The 18,771-nt window shown below is 39.4% G+C and overlaps 1 protein-coding gene across 3 annotated transcripts in view; it reads right to left on the minus strand.

The window, feature by feature from the left end:
• Window positions 1-18,771, minus strand: part of notch2 (notch receptor 2) — a 48,392-nt gene that overhangs the window by 24,067 nt on the left and 5,554 nt on the right. For all 3 annotated transcript variants that reach the window (XM_030433165.1, XM_030433166.1, XM_030433167.1), the window contains exon 2: window positions 10,474-10,555. In XM_030433165.1, the coding sequence (XP_030289025.1) occupies window positions 10,474-10,555 (82 nt within the window). The remainder of the gene's footprint in view (window positions 1-10,473; window positions 10,556-18,771) is intronic.

Below are 18,771 nucleotides of genomic sequence, written 5' to 3' on the forward strand. Positions count from 1 at the left end.
ATCATGCTCTCTCCCTGCGGCCATCACAACGAAGCGGTGTGAGAGAGAAAGAAGCAGAGCATAATACAGCTCACATTTCAATCCCCGGATCATTCCCTGGCTTGGCTAGAGCATAGGTGGCCTATTCAGTGTACCGTAGTCTTGTGTGTGCGTACACAGATGTCACAAGTCAGTGGAGAACATGGTACCAGTTTTGCTTTTAATTTGGTTGCAGAGATAAATCTGGAAGGCTGCAAGTTGCCTGATGGATCTGAGTTGCACAAAATATATATGTATGTTATGGTAGAGCAAAAAATCTAATCTATCATCTAATCAATGAACTATCCAATTATTGCAGCTCTTTAAGACGTTATACTTAATATTCAAGGACCTGTTGCCACTCAGCAGACACTTCCTGCAGCTCCCATTCAACCCAGAAAAAGTAATCCAGAGAAGAGGATTCAAGTAAAAAAAAAAAGCGATATGATTATAGGAATTGTCACAACAATATCTGTCATGGTATGGCAGGTGTATGCAAAATCCCACAAAAAAAATCTCTGTGTGTGTGTGTGTGTACGTGTACGTGTGTAACACCTCAGTAGTACAAAGTCTGTATATGTATATATATATGTATGTATATATATATGTATGTATATATATGTATGTATATATATATATACAGGGCTTTCCACTAAGACACAGACTAGCCAGCCATAATACATAAGTAGCCAGCTGGGGGGGGGGGGGGGGGGGGGGGTACGATCTTATACACTGGTCTTAAATGTAATAAATAATAATAATAATAATGTTACATTATTAATATTATTATTACATTATTATTATTATTACCCTAAGTGTGCCTGCAGAACAGGCAGCCTATATTAATTTCTCAGACATTTGCTCTATTATTATTATTATTATTATTATTAATATTATTATTATTATCAGCATCAATATCTACTCTATATATTATATTATTATTATTACAAAATATCGCATCTTCTTTTATTCATTAGTGTAACTAAGTATGCCAGACGCTAATGCACCAATAAAAACTGTGATTTGCGCACTGAAAATAATAAATAATAGGCTATACAAGCTCACATAATATTGCATCATGAGGCGTTCTGGGCTTGTAAATATCTTATTGTCGGTGCATGACACCTTCACAGTCTGCAGTGGTGGCTACTCAATTAAACAGTCAGTGAACGTTTCTCCCTTAGCAACTAATGAAAATACACTCTTAGAGTCCGTTTGGTTTCATTTGTACAACCGACAGTGTTTTTTGATGCCAGCACGTGTCGCAGGTATTGCTAAATGGACGCTGGAAGAGAAGAGTGGATTACTGGTGACAAAATAAGCGTATTATGGTGAGCCCTGCTTCTCGCCTCCGACGGCCGACACACTGACTCCGCTGAGTGCGCGCGCACACACACCGCGTGTCGGGGCCGCGGATGAGTTTCTCTCCCTTGTGATCAATGAAGTCGGCGATGATCGGAGTAATTTGTGATTATTATCAGTACAAGCACAGCGAATCACAATTTTAATGAGTGCGGTTCAGTTTGACATTATTGTCAGTCTGTTAGAAAAACATTTAACTTTATTAAAATCGAAAAATAATAGTCATTAAAGTAGCCGGCTGGAGTTAACTGTGTAGTCGGCTATATGGCCGGCAGCCGGTGCTTGTGGAAAGCACTGTATATATATATATATATATATATATATATATATATATATATATATATATATATATATATATATATATATATATATATATATATATATATATATATATATATATATATATATATATATATATATATATATATATATATATATATATATATATATATATATATATATATATATATATATATATACATACATACATATACATACATATATATATATATATACATACATACATACATACATACATACATACACACACAGACTTTGTACTACTGAGGTGTTACAGTCATACCAGAGCCAGACGTTACACAAACAGGGAATCACTTCGTCATCGCCAAAGGTGAATGGTGGAAGCAGTTTGAAAAGCTCCTAGACAGGTTTGAGTGTACTTAAACATATTTTTTGAATGGGGAAGTACTACAGCGTGTGACCTTATCTGTTCTACTTCGACTCAGGAAATGCCACACTGAATGTTTTGAAACCATTTTGTGCAGGCGGTCCTGTCATGTACTACTGCTACTGCACACAAAAAGATTGGAGCTTCAGTTGACTTGCAGAGGAACTGATGCTGTAAGCAATAATATTACAGCTGCCCTGGACAACCAGAGCAAGCTTCAATTCATGTCCCAGGATGGACAAGAACTTAAATAGGGTAGGTAAAATAGGTAATACAGGTAATAAGGTAAAGGAGTGAAGAAAGAGATCAACAGTGATACACTTGTGGGAAGCTCACTGGTGACTAGCCCCAAGCAGGTAGCACTCTGCATGGTAGCCTCTGCCACAAGTAAATGAACATGTGTGTGAAGGGGTGAATGATGACTTGTGTTGTTCAGCGTTTTGAGTTGTTTTTAAGACTAGACAACATTTTCATTTAATTGCAGTCTCCATTGCCATTTCCAATAACTGTCATAAGTGATCAATCTAAAACAGTGTGTGTTAAATACAGACAGATGTGAAAAGAGGTTTCTTAGTAACACCACTGCCTCAACCCCAGAACTAAATGAAGCAGCAGCAGCAGTGAGCTTATGGCAGTTTGAGGCTATCAGTCCGATCACAGAATGATAGTCATTTTTCTGTGTACTGCCACAGTATAAATGTAGTGTGTGGGTAGGTCTGGCAATGGAAGACCCATTTAGGCCAAGGAGGAGAGGCCTTTTCTACACTGGAAAAATAAAATGCGCCTAAACTTAGATGTAAGGTTCAGTCATGAGTTCTTTTTGAGGGATGGAAACTATGCATCTATAGCTTAATAATCTGTAGTAGCAGAGTAGTTTTAATGGGTTGGAGGGTTTTTTGCCCACTCCCCAGTCTTTTTTTTCTTCTTCTCTTTTTTCACAAAGATGAGCTAGCAGCAAAAATGACATCACAGCGTAGGCGGGCTGAGGGAGGTGTGGGAGTGATGTCAATGTTGGAAAGAAAGACGTAAAGGAGTAAAAAAAGAGGAGGCTGAAGAGAGCCCTGTGAGGTGGAAGTAAAAGCAAGAAATGCAACAAGAGAGCAAGACATACAGAGGAAACCAGGCAGTCAGACTGAAAACATCAGTGTAGACTGAATAAAGGAGTCCAGGGCAGGGTGGAGTCCAAACGAGGGACATGTGGTAAAATCTTAGACTGTATTTAAAAACATGTTCAAAAAGACTCATCTGAGTGGCTGTGGTGAACAGCACGGGACTCATTTTCTCTCCGAGTGCTTCATCTGCCTGTTTTTCTATGTTGTTCTGTCATTATCCTGCTTCTGTGGTTGTTTAAAGTGGAGTCTCCAACAATTGGTCTGACTGCCTATAAAAGTTCCATAACTAGATCTATGCTAAGCATAGTCCACCACTGACTGATTTAGTAATTTGTAACAAAAACAAATATCGTCTCTTCTGTACTTAAAATGTCACTTAATCACTGAATGACTAATGTATTGCTGCAGCCCACCCAAGGAGATTTACTCCGCGCTCATTTTTTTTTTCTTTGGCATTTATTCTGTGAAATGGCACACAAACAAGAGGCAAATTACAGAACAAGGTACTTTTGCATTGTTTTGATGCATGTCAATAACCCCTTTTCTATAAAACATTTTAATGTGCATTTTGAAAAATAAGGCAATACAAATTTTATGGAAACAACAAATTCAAAAAGCTTGCTCTTGTTCGAAAAAAGTTTGTCAACTCGCTTGAGGTGTTTTATTGTCTTTTGCCAATCAGTCTCCTGGTTTGTTTACCGCTAGCCTCTGTTTACTTTCTCATCCACATGTGTTGAATCCATACACAACCAACACCGCATCATCCTTATGACGAACTTTCAAAAGTTCACTTAAAATGTGCTGCAAATTTGACGGAAACAAGGCTACTGAATAACAACAAAGAAGTTTAGATGAGCCAAATAAAGAGGAAGCTCGCACTGGTCCGATCATCAGTGCATGTACAGATTATGTGTGACCCTATGACAAAAGTGAGGTACTTTGACCTGACACCACCTTCAATGTGTGACAGAGAGCCACTTGTCACCTTACTGTATGTGGGTTTATGGTCTGGTTGCTACATTCCCCACTGTTTTGTAAGGCTTCCTCTTTCCGAGGGCCTGTTTGAGTCTCTAGGCAGCCTGATGTGCATCTGTATTTTTGTTTGTTTTACCCGGTTTGTTTGTTTGCTTGTTTTTTTTTTGTGACCATATATTTTATCATGGTGATCCCAGTGACGATCCAAGTGACCTGTGACAGCAGGCTATGTTGACCACATCCAATCTAGTGAGTTATCACTACTCCTGAAATTAGACAATTGTCAGAAAATCGACTGTTTTAGTTTTTTGATTTTTTCTTTTGCTTATCAAGCAAATGCAAGATATTTCATATGCTGGTTACATCATTGATTATCTTTCAGGCTATTAGTCAAACACAACGAGCAAGCTGAAGACAATACTTTGGGCTATGGGACATTGTGATTAAATTAAACAAGTTGCTAATTGAAACAACCATCCTTAGTTGAAGCCATGATTGCCACTGATGAACAGCCTGTTTGAATCATCATTTGGGCCATTCAAAACACACACGAAATATCTTCACCTTCCAGATACTGAACCTTTCATGTTCAGTGAACTTCAGACCCCACTGTACCATGTGAACTCGCCCCAGGCTACAGGTGCCCCGGATTCTCCTGAGACACACACGCAGAAAGAGTACATACACAGACATAGAGACAAAGAAACTCTTATCATTGTGGTTCCGGTCTCAACCACATCTACAGTGCTGTTAGCTTGGCTGCGGGAAGAAGATACGTCTTTGGAGAGTATGAGCGGGAAATCACTGCCGAGGGTTCTCCTACTCTAGTGTTTGTTGACTTTAGTTTGGAGCATATGCCTCGCCCAGTTGTGAGTGTGTGTGTTTGTGCACCAGAGAGCATGGGTGCCTGTCTGCTGTGGAGGAGTAGAAGTGCGACTGATATTTTTTTTGCCCATCTTGCGCCTTTATCTTTGTTTCTTCTTCCCTCTGCCTTGTCTTAACATTGTAAGGCTGCTGGATTCACGAGATCTCAAGACCATGTGATCTGGAAAAATCCATCCTGCCAGGCTTTAAGCCACACTCTTGTGGTTGAACTACGTCGTCCTATGAGGAACAACTAGCAGCTACAGGCGTGAATTAGATGTGACGACCACTGAAAGAAGTGACTGTATGTTTGAAAACAACAATGGCAGCTTCTCAAGAGGTTAGCGTAGCTGCTATAGCATAAGTTAAATCAGAACTGGAGCATATATTTCATGGAAAGAAGAGCACAAAATGCCATTGAAGCGTTTCCTTAATGGAAAAATTGGTTTTCTTGACTGGCTTCAGTAAGAGTTCAATTTACCATTTGGCTCGGCTATTGGTAGTGCTCTCCTCCTGTGGATTTGATTGGTTTGAAGTTAGCCTGTGATAGACAGTAATAGCCGGATGGGTCGTCCAAACACCTGCCAATTCAACTTTGAAAGTGCCAGCCCAGTTTCTATGGAAGGCTTACCAGATGTTTCTGTGTGTAATAAACCACCTGGCATATCAGGTTAGTCTACTCTCCTAATACGTCTTTTACCCAGAGGCATGAGCCTGCGTGGAGAGAGCTTTTTGTGAGTTAACAGTTCGACAGAAAGTGGTTAAGACTGATAGACAACAGCAACCAGAGCAAAAGATCTTCAAAAATGCTCTGCAAACACAAAGAAAGAGATGGGAGATGGAGCAGGTATGGCTATAATAAAGGCAAAAAGGATGAAGACCTCAACAATAACAGGGTTGTGGAAAAAGGATTAAGAGGCCTGGTGAGTTGTGTCCAGAGGCACCTAAAACCCTGAAGCCAAGGGAGGGACAGAGGCATGGATGGATGAGTGACAGTTTGATGAAGGAGGCATAGCAAGAGGGAAATTACACTCCTCTCTCTGCTCTGCTTCTCCCTCATCTCCCTCCCCCCATTCGTTGCTCTCTCATCATTAGTAAAGAGTTGTGCTCTGAGCTATTCCTCCTCCAATTACCTGAAAAAAAGACATCCTCTTTACTTTTGGCCCTTTCTCTTCTTCTGTCTGCCCTGCAGGCAAATTCTACCTGTCAGATCAAACAAGCAGCAGGTCTGCACAACACAGTAACTCTGTCCCCTAATGCTTACGAAAACCTTTTTTTTTTTTTTTAAATAAATACAAAAGCCATGACAGTGACTGCAAGAAGAAAAAAAGAGTGAGAAAAAAGAGTGAGGAAAAAAAAGAGGCATTGTTGGTGAGGGAGAGTTAATCAGTTTGCACCATGGCCCAACAGCAGACAAAGAGATCTTGTTCTGGGGAGAAAATAGAGCTCAGACAACCTAACGTGTGTAGCCTCACTCCAGATTGGACTGCTCAGGTAATAACTTGGTGAGTCAGACGCCATGTTAGTGTCAGGAGTCCTCTGTGGCCCACAAACAAGACCATTGTTTGTGCAGTCTTATATGATAGCTCATCAGAAAAGATCTATGAATCCCTTCAGCAGTGATGTAAGTCGCAAACACCTAGCAAGCAAACTTGTGACTTGCACAAATCCACACAGAGTCACACTCGCAATACACACCTTTCTCACACCCTGATGACTTGCAGTGTCACCGGTTAGACGGCTTCTCTGTACCCTGCCCTGCTAGTCAACCTCTCCCATGCACTTTAATTCTCTTTAGTGACTTTCTTGTATACTAAATGAGACACCGAGCACACATTTCCAAAGCATTTTCAGATATGTTTTTTCGACAAATGCCATTGTCAAAGTCTAAGCTACTTACATGTATCTTAGCACGCCTCTATCAAAAGTATTCCTTTTTTCTTTGTTTTATAATTTCCGTTGTCCCTTTCTGTCCCTCTTTAATGAAAAATGTAGCAAGGCAAAGTGAAAAAGTCTCTTAAAATGGAATTTTGAAAATTTAAAACAGAGACATGGGTTCGTCTGTGTTTTCCAGATTTCCCAGGATGTATGCGAACTCTGCAGAGGAGACACCGGAGGCAAGTTGATTTATTGCAACATGCATAAAACTCATTCTGTTGCCAATCATAACACAGCCTCGTCTCCGCTGTGGATCTGTTTCATTACATATATCAAACAGAAACACTACAGACACTCAGTTGTAAGAATGTATGAATATAATTTTTCTGTTATTACATAAACTGAGAAAAGTTAATAAGGTGATGACATTTGCTTTCTGTTCTCAGAATTTAAAAAAGATTAATTGTAAACTAGTGATACATTCAAATTACTTGGCACAGTTGTCCAAAGTGGTTGCCCTTAAGTGATATAAGCCTGTCATATTAATCGTCTGTTTAATTACAGTTACTCGCAGTCCGAAGACAGACGTGATCCATGTGACATAATTGGGCTGGTCCGAGCCAAACGTCCAAAGTGACTGTTTACTCACAGCCGGCAGCCTTTAACACACTGCGGAGACTAATAAACACATAATTTAATTTTTACACAATGAGCCTTTTGACCAGCAGCAGAGTGCACACACAACCAGACAGGCCAGACAGAGGCAAGCGCTGCTATTTGTGTGAGCATGTGTGTATCAGAGTGTGCATGTGTTCATGTTTGCTTGTGGACAGCAGGAAAAACTGACTGACTGGTTAATCAGTCTAACGGTAGGCCTGCGCTCTGTCAGCTGACTATTCTATACTAAGAGACTCCTCTCTGTGTGTCCTCAGGCTAAGAGGCTTTTTTTTTATCATCAATATCATCATCTAATTCTGAGAAAAAATACAGACTCAATGGTCACGAATGGAGACAGCTTGGCTGAGCAAGAGCGAGACTACAACAGAAATCTTATAAATCCAGTATGTACATGTATAGTTCACTTGGAGAAAAAGTAAACACAAAATGGCATTTGTCATGCATTTCACTGCTGCAAATGACTTTAATGTTTTTTTTTTGTTTTTTTTTCTTTATTATCATTATTATTTTTTTACAAACATATTCCAACTAATGATAATACTATAAAGGAAAAAAAACAAAACAAAAAAAAACAAACAAGACACAAACAGACAAACAAATAGCACACTTCCAGTCCCTTCCAATAATAAAAAAAATAAAAAAAATAAAAAAAAATAAAAAAAATGGACTCAGACACTATAACTACAAACTTCATAAACAAATTCAAAAGAAATATTAAGAGAACAAAAAGATGTACATCACAACGACATCAAATAATTTTCCATTGGAGCCCAAATTTCAACATAACCCGCATCATTATTTTCCAAACTAAAGGCTACTTTCTCTAGACTCACTGCCTCCATGGCCTCGGTGACCCACTCCCTCTCAGATGGAGTTTTTGTACAGATCCAGTTTTTGATGATCACCTTTTTTGTGATCATGCATAAAGAGAGGAACACTTTCTTGTCCTTTGGTGGAACTTTATTAAAATTATGTAGATCTCCTAATATACATGACTCTGGTGTTAGTGGAATAGTTATATTAATGTAGTTCATAGCGTGTTTTGTTATACCAAACCAAATTTCTTTTATTTTATGGCAATCCCAAAGTAAATGAAACAAAGTTCCATCAGTATAGCCACATTTTAGACATTTACTGTCTTCTTGTAAGCCCATTGTAAATAGTTTTGATGGTGTGTAGTATAATCTGTTGAGTATTTTGAATTGTCTTAGTTAATTTTTTATACATCGAAAAGGTTGCCTTGCATTTCTCCAGACAATCCAATTGTGTTTCCTCCAACTGAGAATCATTTCCAAAATTAAAAACTGCCTATCTTGAGCTTTCGTTGACAAGGTCAACCCTGCCTGTTTTCATCACGTCTTTATTAATGGCCCAACATGCACAGTCATCACCCACACCACACTAGTTCATGATGCAGCTGCCACACTTAACTGAAAGGCAGTCCTCACCCAGAAGGATAACTATATCGATAAGAACATCCTTACTAATGAATGATAATGTTCTGTAAACGTGCCAAGCAAGCCCTGCCCAGTCCGGATGCAATGGCAGCTTGAGAAAGTGGATATTGATGACCTGTGACTGAAGGATATGGTTTTCTGAAATTCTTTCCAGATGGGGAGTATTCATAGACTACTTTTGTATGAGTCAAAATCAATTATCCTGGCAACAGTCAAAGAGAACATCAGCAAAGACAATAGTCACACAATAGTGCCCAAAGATATCTCCTTTTTGTTAAGGTTGTGATGTTGACTCAGCTATGAACAGAGTTTGAACGTTTTAAAATGATATATATTTATAGTTATTGTTCTTGGTCCGGACAGCCTTAACTGCACACGACACACAAAGATGACATCACATCCAATCTGGTGTCACTTATTTGGTAGTCTGTATGGTTAAGATTTGACTCCTCCGTCTGTATTAATACAGCAGTTGATTCAGTCCAATAACTCGCTGACCTTCAGTTAGACGAGATGTCAAACACTGATTAGGGAATGTTGCCTTCTCTGTCCCTATTTAGGGAAGTAGAAGAGTGTTGAAATTCCTTAAGCTCTGGGAACAGACATACGCTCTGATTCACATCACATTTGGTGAAATATGATCAGGTTCATGAACCAGCTATGGTGTGTTTTCGTTGGGAATTTGGCACGGGAGTGGCAACGCAATTATAAAGATAGCTCAGTCTTAATTACAAACTAGGCTAAGCTGTCAAAAAGTGGAAGGCGTAGATCAAACAGGCCACTGCTCTCCTTTACACTGCAGCACTTTTCCTCAACGGTCTGATTGCACTACCGGTAGTAGAAGAGACTCCCTTGCAGGTTATTTCAAGTTTCCACAACAACATAGAGTAGGCCCAGAAACACAACATGTGTGGTAATAGTGATATCCCTACTTGTCATTTTGATTCAATCAACCAAGTTTCAGATTGTTTTTTCTCATCAAATACACTTAATAGGTAACTTTCTCAAGTAATAAAAATGTCTTGTCACTGTCGTGACATCCCCAAGCAACAACAAATCAGCAGTAAAATATGTTGGCAACACTAAAAGCTATCCATTCTATAGCAACAAGAGAGTAAGTAACAAAACCCACAAAATGTCCTAAATAACATCTTGGAGGTGGAAGTGTGTGTGTTGGTATTGTTCCCAGTACTGGTGTACTTTGTCAGACAGAGCATTCTTTTATTCCCTCTTCTGTGCCTCAGTAAAACCTCATGGTCCCGTGGACAGGCTGGGGTTGATCTAAAAACCCTATTTCTGTACTAGCTTTCACATCCAACAATCCTCTTAAGAGCCATTTCTATTGCTGTGTTCTCATTTTTGTTAGCAGTGCTGTGGTGACAGCATGAGATATACTAAGAAGCCTGTGTGTTTGGTAACAGACCCAGCAAGTCAATCTTACCTGCAGTATTCGGTGCCGTTGCTGAAGGTCAGACAAGTCGCGTTGTTAACACAAGGCGCCTTATCATCCATACACTGCAGGGCTGCAAGAAAAAAGAGACAAGTTAGAGAAGGGACAATTAGAAAGGCACTTCATCTGCAACATTTTGAGTATGAATATTGGCAATATTTTAAGTGTGACAAGCTTATTACATATGTAAGTGGTATTGTTATCAAAGCTAATGAATCCATTCAACACAGATTCAAAAATGTTTCTCCTCCATAAATTATAATCTCGATAACAAAACAAAACACAGAGAGGCATTACACCTGGTGTGAAGAAGTAGCCCCAAAATCACAATCAGTTAAACAAAATAATCAATATCAAGTGCTGCAAACCACTTGCAACGTAACAACCAACTTAGACCAGCGGGAATACATGTAGAACAAATACCAGAATTTACCTGCTGCCACCACTGCCACAAAACAATTGGAGAGTAAATACTGTACACTAATGAAAAACATAATTATGAATACTATATTCTTCTCCGGCCCCTAAAAAAAACTTTTTAGTAAACAGTTACCATCATGTCTCGCTTTTGACTTGCACCACGACACCATGATGATGATGTCCTCCTGCATCATGTGCCACAAACTTAAAATACTATGTGTATGTATATCAAAGACACAACCAGTTAGAATGAATTGACACTACTCAAAACTTATTCAGGGTTTACCCCCAGATTATTACTTAGCAGAGGTGGAATATCTCCCTCACATACACTCCCCACCCCTCTGAGGCAAACCCTCCACATAGTCTACAAGTTTCTCCTCCTTTGAGAGATAATCCAGAAGGCTTGCTGCCTATCCAGCCTATGAAGAGCCAGCCTGATATCAGCCAGTGGTCACAGGGCAGCCGGATGAGCAGGCAGACAGAAATGAGCCTATATGAAGTCAACAAAGCCCAACTATCTCCCCGCCAATGAAACTCTCATAACCAGACACATAAGCTATTGTGTGGCCTTCAAGCCGCCAGAGACACGCGGCTCAAGTGGTCTTCATGCACACCATGCTGTCGCAACATGCCGAACAACAGTGTGGTGTTGTCAGTCATAATTTATCAATAAGATATAGTAGGTAAATGAAATACTACACTGTTAAGTGTGTGTGATTAATCAAGTAAGACTGTAAAAAAATGTTGGCAGTAGTTGCATAAATGCTGCAGTGTTAACATTTTATTACATTTATAGTCTCACATGTTCACAAGTCATTTTGTGAGGTACCCCAACACTACAGAACAGAGTTCTCTATACAAAACTGAGGGTCGGTCAGATGATTTCAAAGAAACGCCAACAATGTCTTCACAAAACAGTCATTGCATTACAGGAAGTGCGCTCAGAAATGGTGTTACTTCCTGCCCCTAGATTAATCACAGTGTCTCTCAAGTTGAGTTCCTGCGAAGACACTTAATAACCCTACATGAGATGATTTTGTAGTGTAATAAGTTGGGGGACACATTGTTCAGGGTCCAGTCTCTGAGCTGCCCTGGTCATAGAGCATGGGCAAACTAATGCTTCAGAGTCGGGTTGACAGACATAGTCCATTAGACATGGGGATACCATACATAAACCACTGTGAAATTCATAATCCCAACAAGCACGCACATGGAGCATGCCTCCAAGTGCACAACTGCACAGACATCTACTGAAATAAAGTATGAGTTGATAGTAGACTACAGCTGCAGTACAAGAGACCACAGAAAAAATACTGAGCTATTTCGGGACTATTTCTCTACTGAGCAGACATACATGCACACTGGTTACGAGTCAACAAATGAAAATCCTACACATACACTAACACAGCACAGAGAGTTGGAAATCCACACATATGTGATTAGATGTGCAACACAGTGGGACTTTTGGTTATGATCAAGTTTAAATGGAAATTTAATGCAAAGTCTTGCGTAATCAGCTTTTGAATCTATAAGAAAAGGAGCACAAATGTGATCAAATCTGAGCAACACTCTGCAGGGTATGGCCTGTGTGGCACAGATACATCTACAAGCAAACAATTGCAAAATAAGCAAAGAGAGGGTGAGGGGTAAGGGAGAGCTGGGAAAACCAAGGCATAAGACACATGAAGTGAAAGAATGAAGGCAAGAGAGCAGAGAGGGGGAAAAGCTGCTCTCATCCCTCGACTGGTTTGACGAGCTTCCCATGCACGCTGTCGCAATGCCAGACACAATGATCTTACCAGATTTGGAACAGCCTGCCTCCTATTACGCCATTTTAACATACAAATACACACACCAATCACCCAGTGATTTACAGGTCAGCAATTCCCCGACTGAAAGTTTGGAAAAGCTTTCTCTCTGAAGTAAAATAAACAAAATGTTCACACACATTCAAATGACTGATGCATTGTGATCCAGATTCATATCACCAGCAGTGTATCCTTTCTACCTGGCTGTTCTCACACTTCACTATCAATGAAGCATGGACAGGAAAATTTCCCAGGAATGACGGCCTTGATAAGACCCAATCAACAAAGTCAACAGTGAAAACCACAGGCAGAGCTGAGAAGAAACAAAGAAGTGACTGAATTATGAATATTATTCCCAATTAAAACATTCCTTTTCTCACTCAATGGCACTTGTGTTTGTGTGTTGTGCGTGTGAGAGAGAGTACAGGTTATTTGGGGGAGGGGGGGGGGGTTAAAGTAGAGAACAAACGCGGGAGATTTATGGTGTCTGCAGTCTGGTGGGACTGGGAGGAGAGCAGTGTGTGATCCCTGCTGATATGTAACGATTCCATTATGCAGAAAGTGAGCACAGAGAATCTACATATACACAGATGTCAAAGCACGTTTCTTTTTTGAATACAATGAAAACTAAAGTGTTCCAGTGTCAGTATGTGGACGAGGCGGAAGGAAATCATTTATTTTGTTGCTGCATGGAAAATGAGCAAGAGAGCTCAACATAGAACGAGCAGAAAGTATGTTTTATCCACCTGATTTTTATTGCAATTTTTTAAAAAAGCTGAACAAAAGCAAAATATTCAGGGGAAAAGAATAAAGAAAAGAAGATCTCAATGTCATGGTGCCTCCCTCAGCTAATTCTACCATAGAATCTTTAAAGTTCAAATGAAATTACATTTAGTCACTTAATGTACACACAATGTCAAAAATAATCTCAACATCTTTATTAAGTGTATGCTGTTAGTGTTATTTAAGCTTAATGACCAGACCAGAGTTTAACCAGTCTGAAGTGACATTTGTAGGTATGTTTACATGCCACCTAATTTGCTGCAGCTGAGAAGCTGATTAATTATCTAGCCTGCAAACTAACATGAACTTTTCCTCCGTGAGCATTGTTTAGTTGCTCTTTGATCAAGGTACAGGACATCATGTTTATTCAAGTCAGACATGAAAAAGAACGCTGCCATTACTAAGTTACACAAAATTTGATTGCATGGATACCCAACTAAAACTAGGGGGTGCCATAAAGAAATGACAAATCATTTGAGATCTACAGAGCAGACACATAGCAGACAAACTTTAGACTTTAAAAAGGTTTAAATTACAAGAAATAGCCAGAATTCAAAGGTAACTCTAAACCTATAGGGGGAAGCATAAATGCTTACTGCTGTTCACTTTACTGGATTTGATACTCTTTGCTGTAGCTATTTTTGGTTTGAGCGACTAGCAAGTAGCTCAGTTAGCTGTGGGGCTAAGTAAACCTATTAACTTAAGGAGTCCGCCCACGGAAGAATGGTGGGGTGAATGTAACCGCAAAGTCCGTGCTCCTGATTCCAGGCAGGAACGCTTGTTGCATGTCAGCCCCACACTATCATCACACCCGTTGACCACATCACCACAGGCAACACATGGATCAGAGTTTAGTTAATTAAAAAGTGAGAGAAAATGCGTGAGCGCACTAGTGTGGGAAGCAGAAGTGAATGCCATGATTACATGATAACATTTCGAGACACTGTCTAGTTTCCAGTGTTTTTTGCATATTGAGAAAAAGGCAGGCCTGTCATCATTTGCGACACAGCTGGCTTGCATTATCATCATCAGTGTGACTGAGGATGACACCAGTTAGCCTGTCAAAGTTTAAAAGCAGACTACCCTATCGAAATGTACTGAGTGTTCCCACAGAGTGTCTTGCAATGTGAAGACCTGGAAATCATCACAAGATATATGTTTTTCTCTTGAATATCATTCATTCAGTCAGTTGATAGGTCAAGCACTTTAGTCCAGACTGATATTTTCTTGACAACTATTAAATGGATTGGCATTCCAATTGCCACCAGCCATCTCCTCTATGTGTATAAATATCTCAACCTCTACTTAAAGAATTGGTGACAAATTTCACATTCATGAGTCCCAGATAGAAATATCCCACTGAATTTGGTGATATCCTGATATTCCTGATATTTCTTTTTTTTTTTGTCTTGGGAAATTTGGTCCAGACAGTTTTTGGTCAGAAGAGGAAACTTTGATCCATTGTGCTTTTAAAGTAGGACCATCGTAAGATCCAACTTTCTGTATTACCAATAAGACAGAATATCTGCAAAACTAATCCATCAGCCTCAGCCACACATTAAGTGCAGTGCTGATAATCAAATGATGGCAAACATTATACCTGCCAAACATTAACATGGTCATATTATCATTTACATCACTTTAGCATGCTGACTCAAAGCACCACTGTGTTTTTCTAAATACAGCCTCACAGAAACAACAAAAGCAACCCTTGTGCATAATCAGCAGCTAGGTTGTTTTTTTTCTCTCCATTTAACTTTTCACTTTCAATTACTAGAAGCATTTACTGAGCTGCCCCTAGTGCAAGTGAATCTTGGCTTTTGTAAACCGCGGTAAACTGCAGCAGCCACAACTACTTTTAGAGACATGGTAACACAAATTCCAGGTTAAAATAAAGTTTATACCAAAGTCTTTCTAAATCTGGGTACTTTTCTGTGAGAATCTGTAAAAACTGAAAACGCTAAGATATGCGAGTGAAGTCTAAGTGAACAGAAAGCAGAAATCACTGCCTTTAAATGGCGGAGACAGGGAAAAAAGTTAAAGGGGGAGCTGAGATGCTCAGCTGACATAACGCTGGCCCTCCCTCAGCACTCGCCACTGCTTTGTCACAGACACCACAGCGGGTCCCTAGAGGGATCCAGCCATGTCATGAGAAGAAAGAAAGACTGTCAAAGAGGGAGAAAGCGGGAGGGAGAGAGATAGACGGGCTTTGAGCTAATAGCTGAGGATTGAGATGAGGAAGTAATTACGAAACTACAGACAAAGACTGCACACGAATGGGTGTCCCTGAGCCCTGGCATACATCCATACAGCAGAGGGCAGGAAGTTGTTCGCGCTGAGTGAGGAAGTAACCCCATTTCCTGGAATTGCTGCACAAGCCTCTCGATCCAGCAGGCCAAGCAGTCGTCATGGTAACTTGCAATAAAATACACTTAGCTCAGCATGGAAGGAGGGAGACGAGGCTCAAACTAAACACCATTACCCTGAGGGAAGCTTTACTGGCCCACACAAACAGCAGAGGAACCAAGCTGACGAACCAAGCAGGGGCTTTAAGGGCTGTAGTCTTGCAGGTCAGTTTCAGTTTAGAGGGTGGTGACATACTGTAAGACACAGATCACTGACAACAGATGCAGCAGAAGCAAATGATAACTAGGGATGTCCCGAGCTCATCTCATGGATAGGGTTAGGGTTAGGACCACATACGCATAAAGGATATAAAGCTGCCAGTAGTTGCTAAAAAATGATATTAAAATGGAGAACAAAGTCTTGAGCTGTAATTACTGGCCTACCTCCCGACTGGGACGGTCGCCTCACTATTGTAATTACTTGGAAATGTTGCGAGAGTTTCATCTCATACTGCACGCTGGCTTGTTGGCTCAGTATGTGCGTGTCTGTGTATGTGTTGGAGGAAGAAAGAGACAGACAGACAGAAACATGGAGAGCAGGCCAGACAGGGCAAATGTGGGGACTTTCCCTTGCTCATGCTTATCCTAACTTCTTTCTGATTCAGAACTTTTTTATCATGATTAAAAAAACAACTGGAGTGGACTGTTAAGTGACATTTACATAGTTTTTAGATGATTCAAACTGTGGTCTTAAGTACTTTCAGCCCAACTTTAATTACTGGAGCCTGTGAAAGACTGTGTCATATATATATATATATATATATATATATATATATATATGTATGTATATATATATGTGTATATATATATGTGTATATATGTGTATATATATGTGTATATATATATATATATATATATATATATATATATATATATATATATATATATATATATATATATATATATATATATATATATATATATATATATATATATATATATATATATTTTACAGACATATCTGGTGATATGTCATCATATTCTACTCATTGAGAGGGGTAACCATGGACAATTTTAATAATGTCCCAGCATTATCTTTATGTTTTTTGAATATATTATGAATTTAGACGCACCTTGCAAGAAGTCTGAATGTATTAGAGTTCTCATGCTGTGATAACATTTTGGCAAAATCTGACTTGTGAACTGTGATGAACAACAATGACCAATGACAACAATGATTCAAGCAATGAAATATCATGTCTCAATATGAGATTTATTTTTCTCATACTGAGAAACATGGGTGGTTAACCATTACAAATTATTCCACTGGTATAGTTTGGCTGAACATAAAAGACTTCTCTCCCCTTGTATTTTTATCACACAAGCTTTTCCTTTGTAATCAGAGCAGAGGTTTAAATACAAAAGGTTAATTATTGAGTGACAAAAAGTGGGAAACAACAATAGCCTGACCAGAGCCGAGGTCTTTCCATTCACACTTTTTATTGCTTTAACCATATTTTCCTGTGTTCAGGGTTGCAGCAATACATCATGGTACAAAACTGACAGTTATCATTCTATGTACTTTTGTTTATCCAAGGTATTTATTTCTATTGTGTCTATGTTATTTAAAATACATATATTTGAAGATTTTCCTTGTCTGTCAGGACCTAGCATTCTGTGAAATTATAATAATGCGTTTTGTCAAACCAAAAAAACTCTTCTGTTTTCATTCCTTTTAGGGTATAACTGTGATAATAATAATCATAATGTAATATTATATATCATCATACCGTTAAATCGTGATGGTTATCTTACCAGGAAAATCTCATACCATTGCAACCCTACCTGTGTCACACCTAAACTCAGTAAGCAAAGGTAACCCAACAGTGTTCCCTACACAGTCTTTACTTTGACAGGCTGGCCAGGTATATTTTGAGAACCATTTCAGCACTTTATACTTTTATTTTTAGTACAACTGCCATCAATTAACTAGTGGACAATCTGCCCTTGCTCTTCCCTTCCCATCTACTGTCAATCATACATCCTTTGCAGGGAGAGAAAGACATTCTCTGGCATTACATCCCTCCTGTTGTCGCACTGATTGTGATGCAATTTCTGATTGTTGCAATGTGGTTCAGTGCGCGTTGATTTGATAACCCGCCACCACAAGTGCACAACCATTCTCTGGGAAACACTGCCCAAAACTACTTGGTTATTTTTTTTACTGTTATTAAAATCACTTCAAGAAAAAGTTTAAATTTGCAAATATTTGTTTTTAAATGTAAAAACTTTAAAATTAATTCAAATCAACATCCATGTCCTTTAATAAGACTGATTATATATCACACATTACAACCGGCTGTTAAACATAGAACTATATAATTACAGCGACCCATTACAAAGCGGTTTCCCTCCTCCTCCTCCTCCTCGATGTGCCCTGCCTCTTGGTTCATTACTCCATGCACCCTGCCTGAATGTCTCCAGGATTACGGGGCTGTGTTGGCCAAGGAATGCAGGCAGCAGTAATTCCCTGTTAATTTGCTAACCTGTTCAACAGTGCAGACACAACGCTCTGTAATCCCCTCGACCTTCACAGCCACAAACACCACCTCCTATAGTAACAGTGCATGTGGATCACGCAGGGCATGCACCTAGCTTCATTCACATTTTGACTGGTATTTATTTAATGCCTGAGGATCAAAGTCACACAGAGCAAGTGGTCAATCGGGCATTGCTGCTGCATTAGCATGGTGAGGCTAAATGGTAACAGATCCATGCCTTTGACTTTCACCTTGTCTGCTATGCATTTCAACTTCAAGACCTTAATCACCGTAGGTCTATAAGCTTACGCCTATTCTAAGCCACCGTGGCGGCAGAGGCACACACACATGCACTGTGCGTGTGCAGGGAAATACAGAAACATGCATCTG

Source organism: Sparus aurata, chromosome 11 (assembly GCF_900880675.1).
Source record: "Sparus aurata chromosome 11, fSpaAur1.1, whole genome shotgun sequence".
Taxonomy (NCBI): Eukaryota; Metazoa; Chordata; class Actinopteri; order Spariformes; family Sparidae; genus Sparus; species Sparus aurata.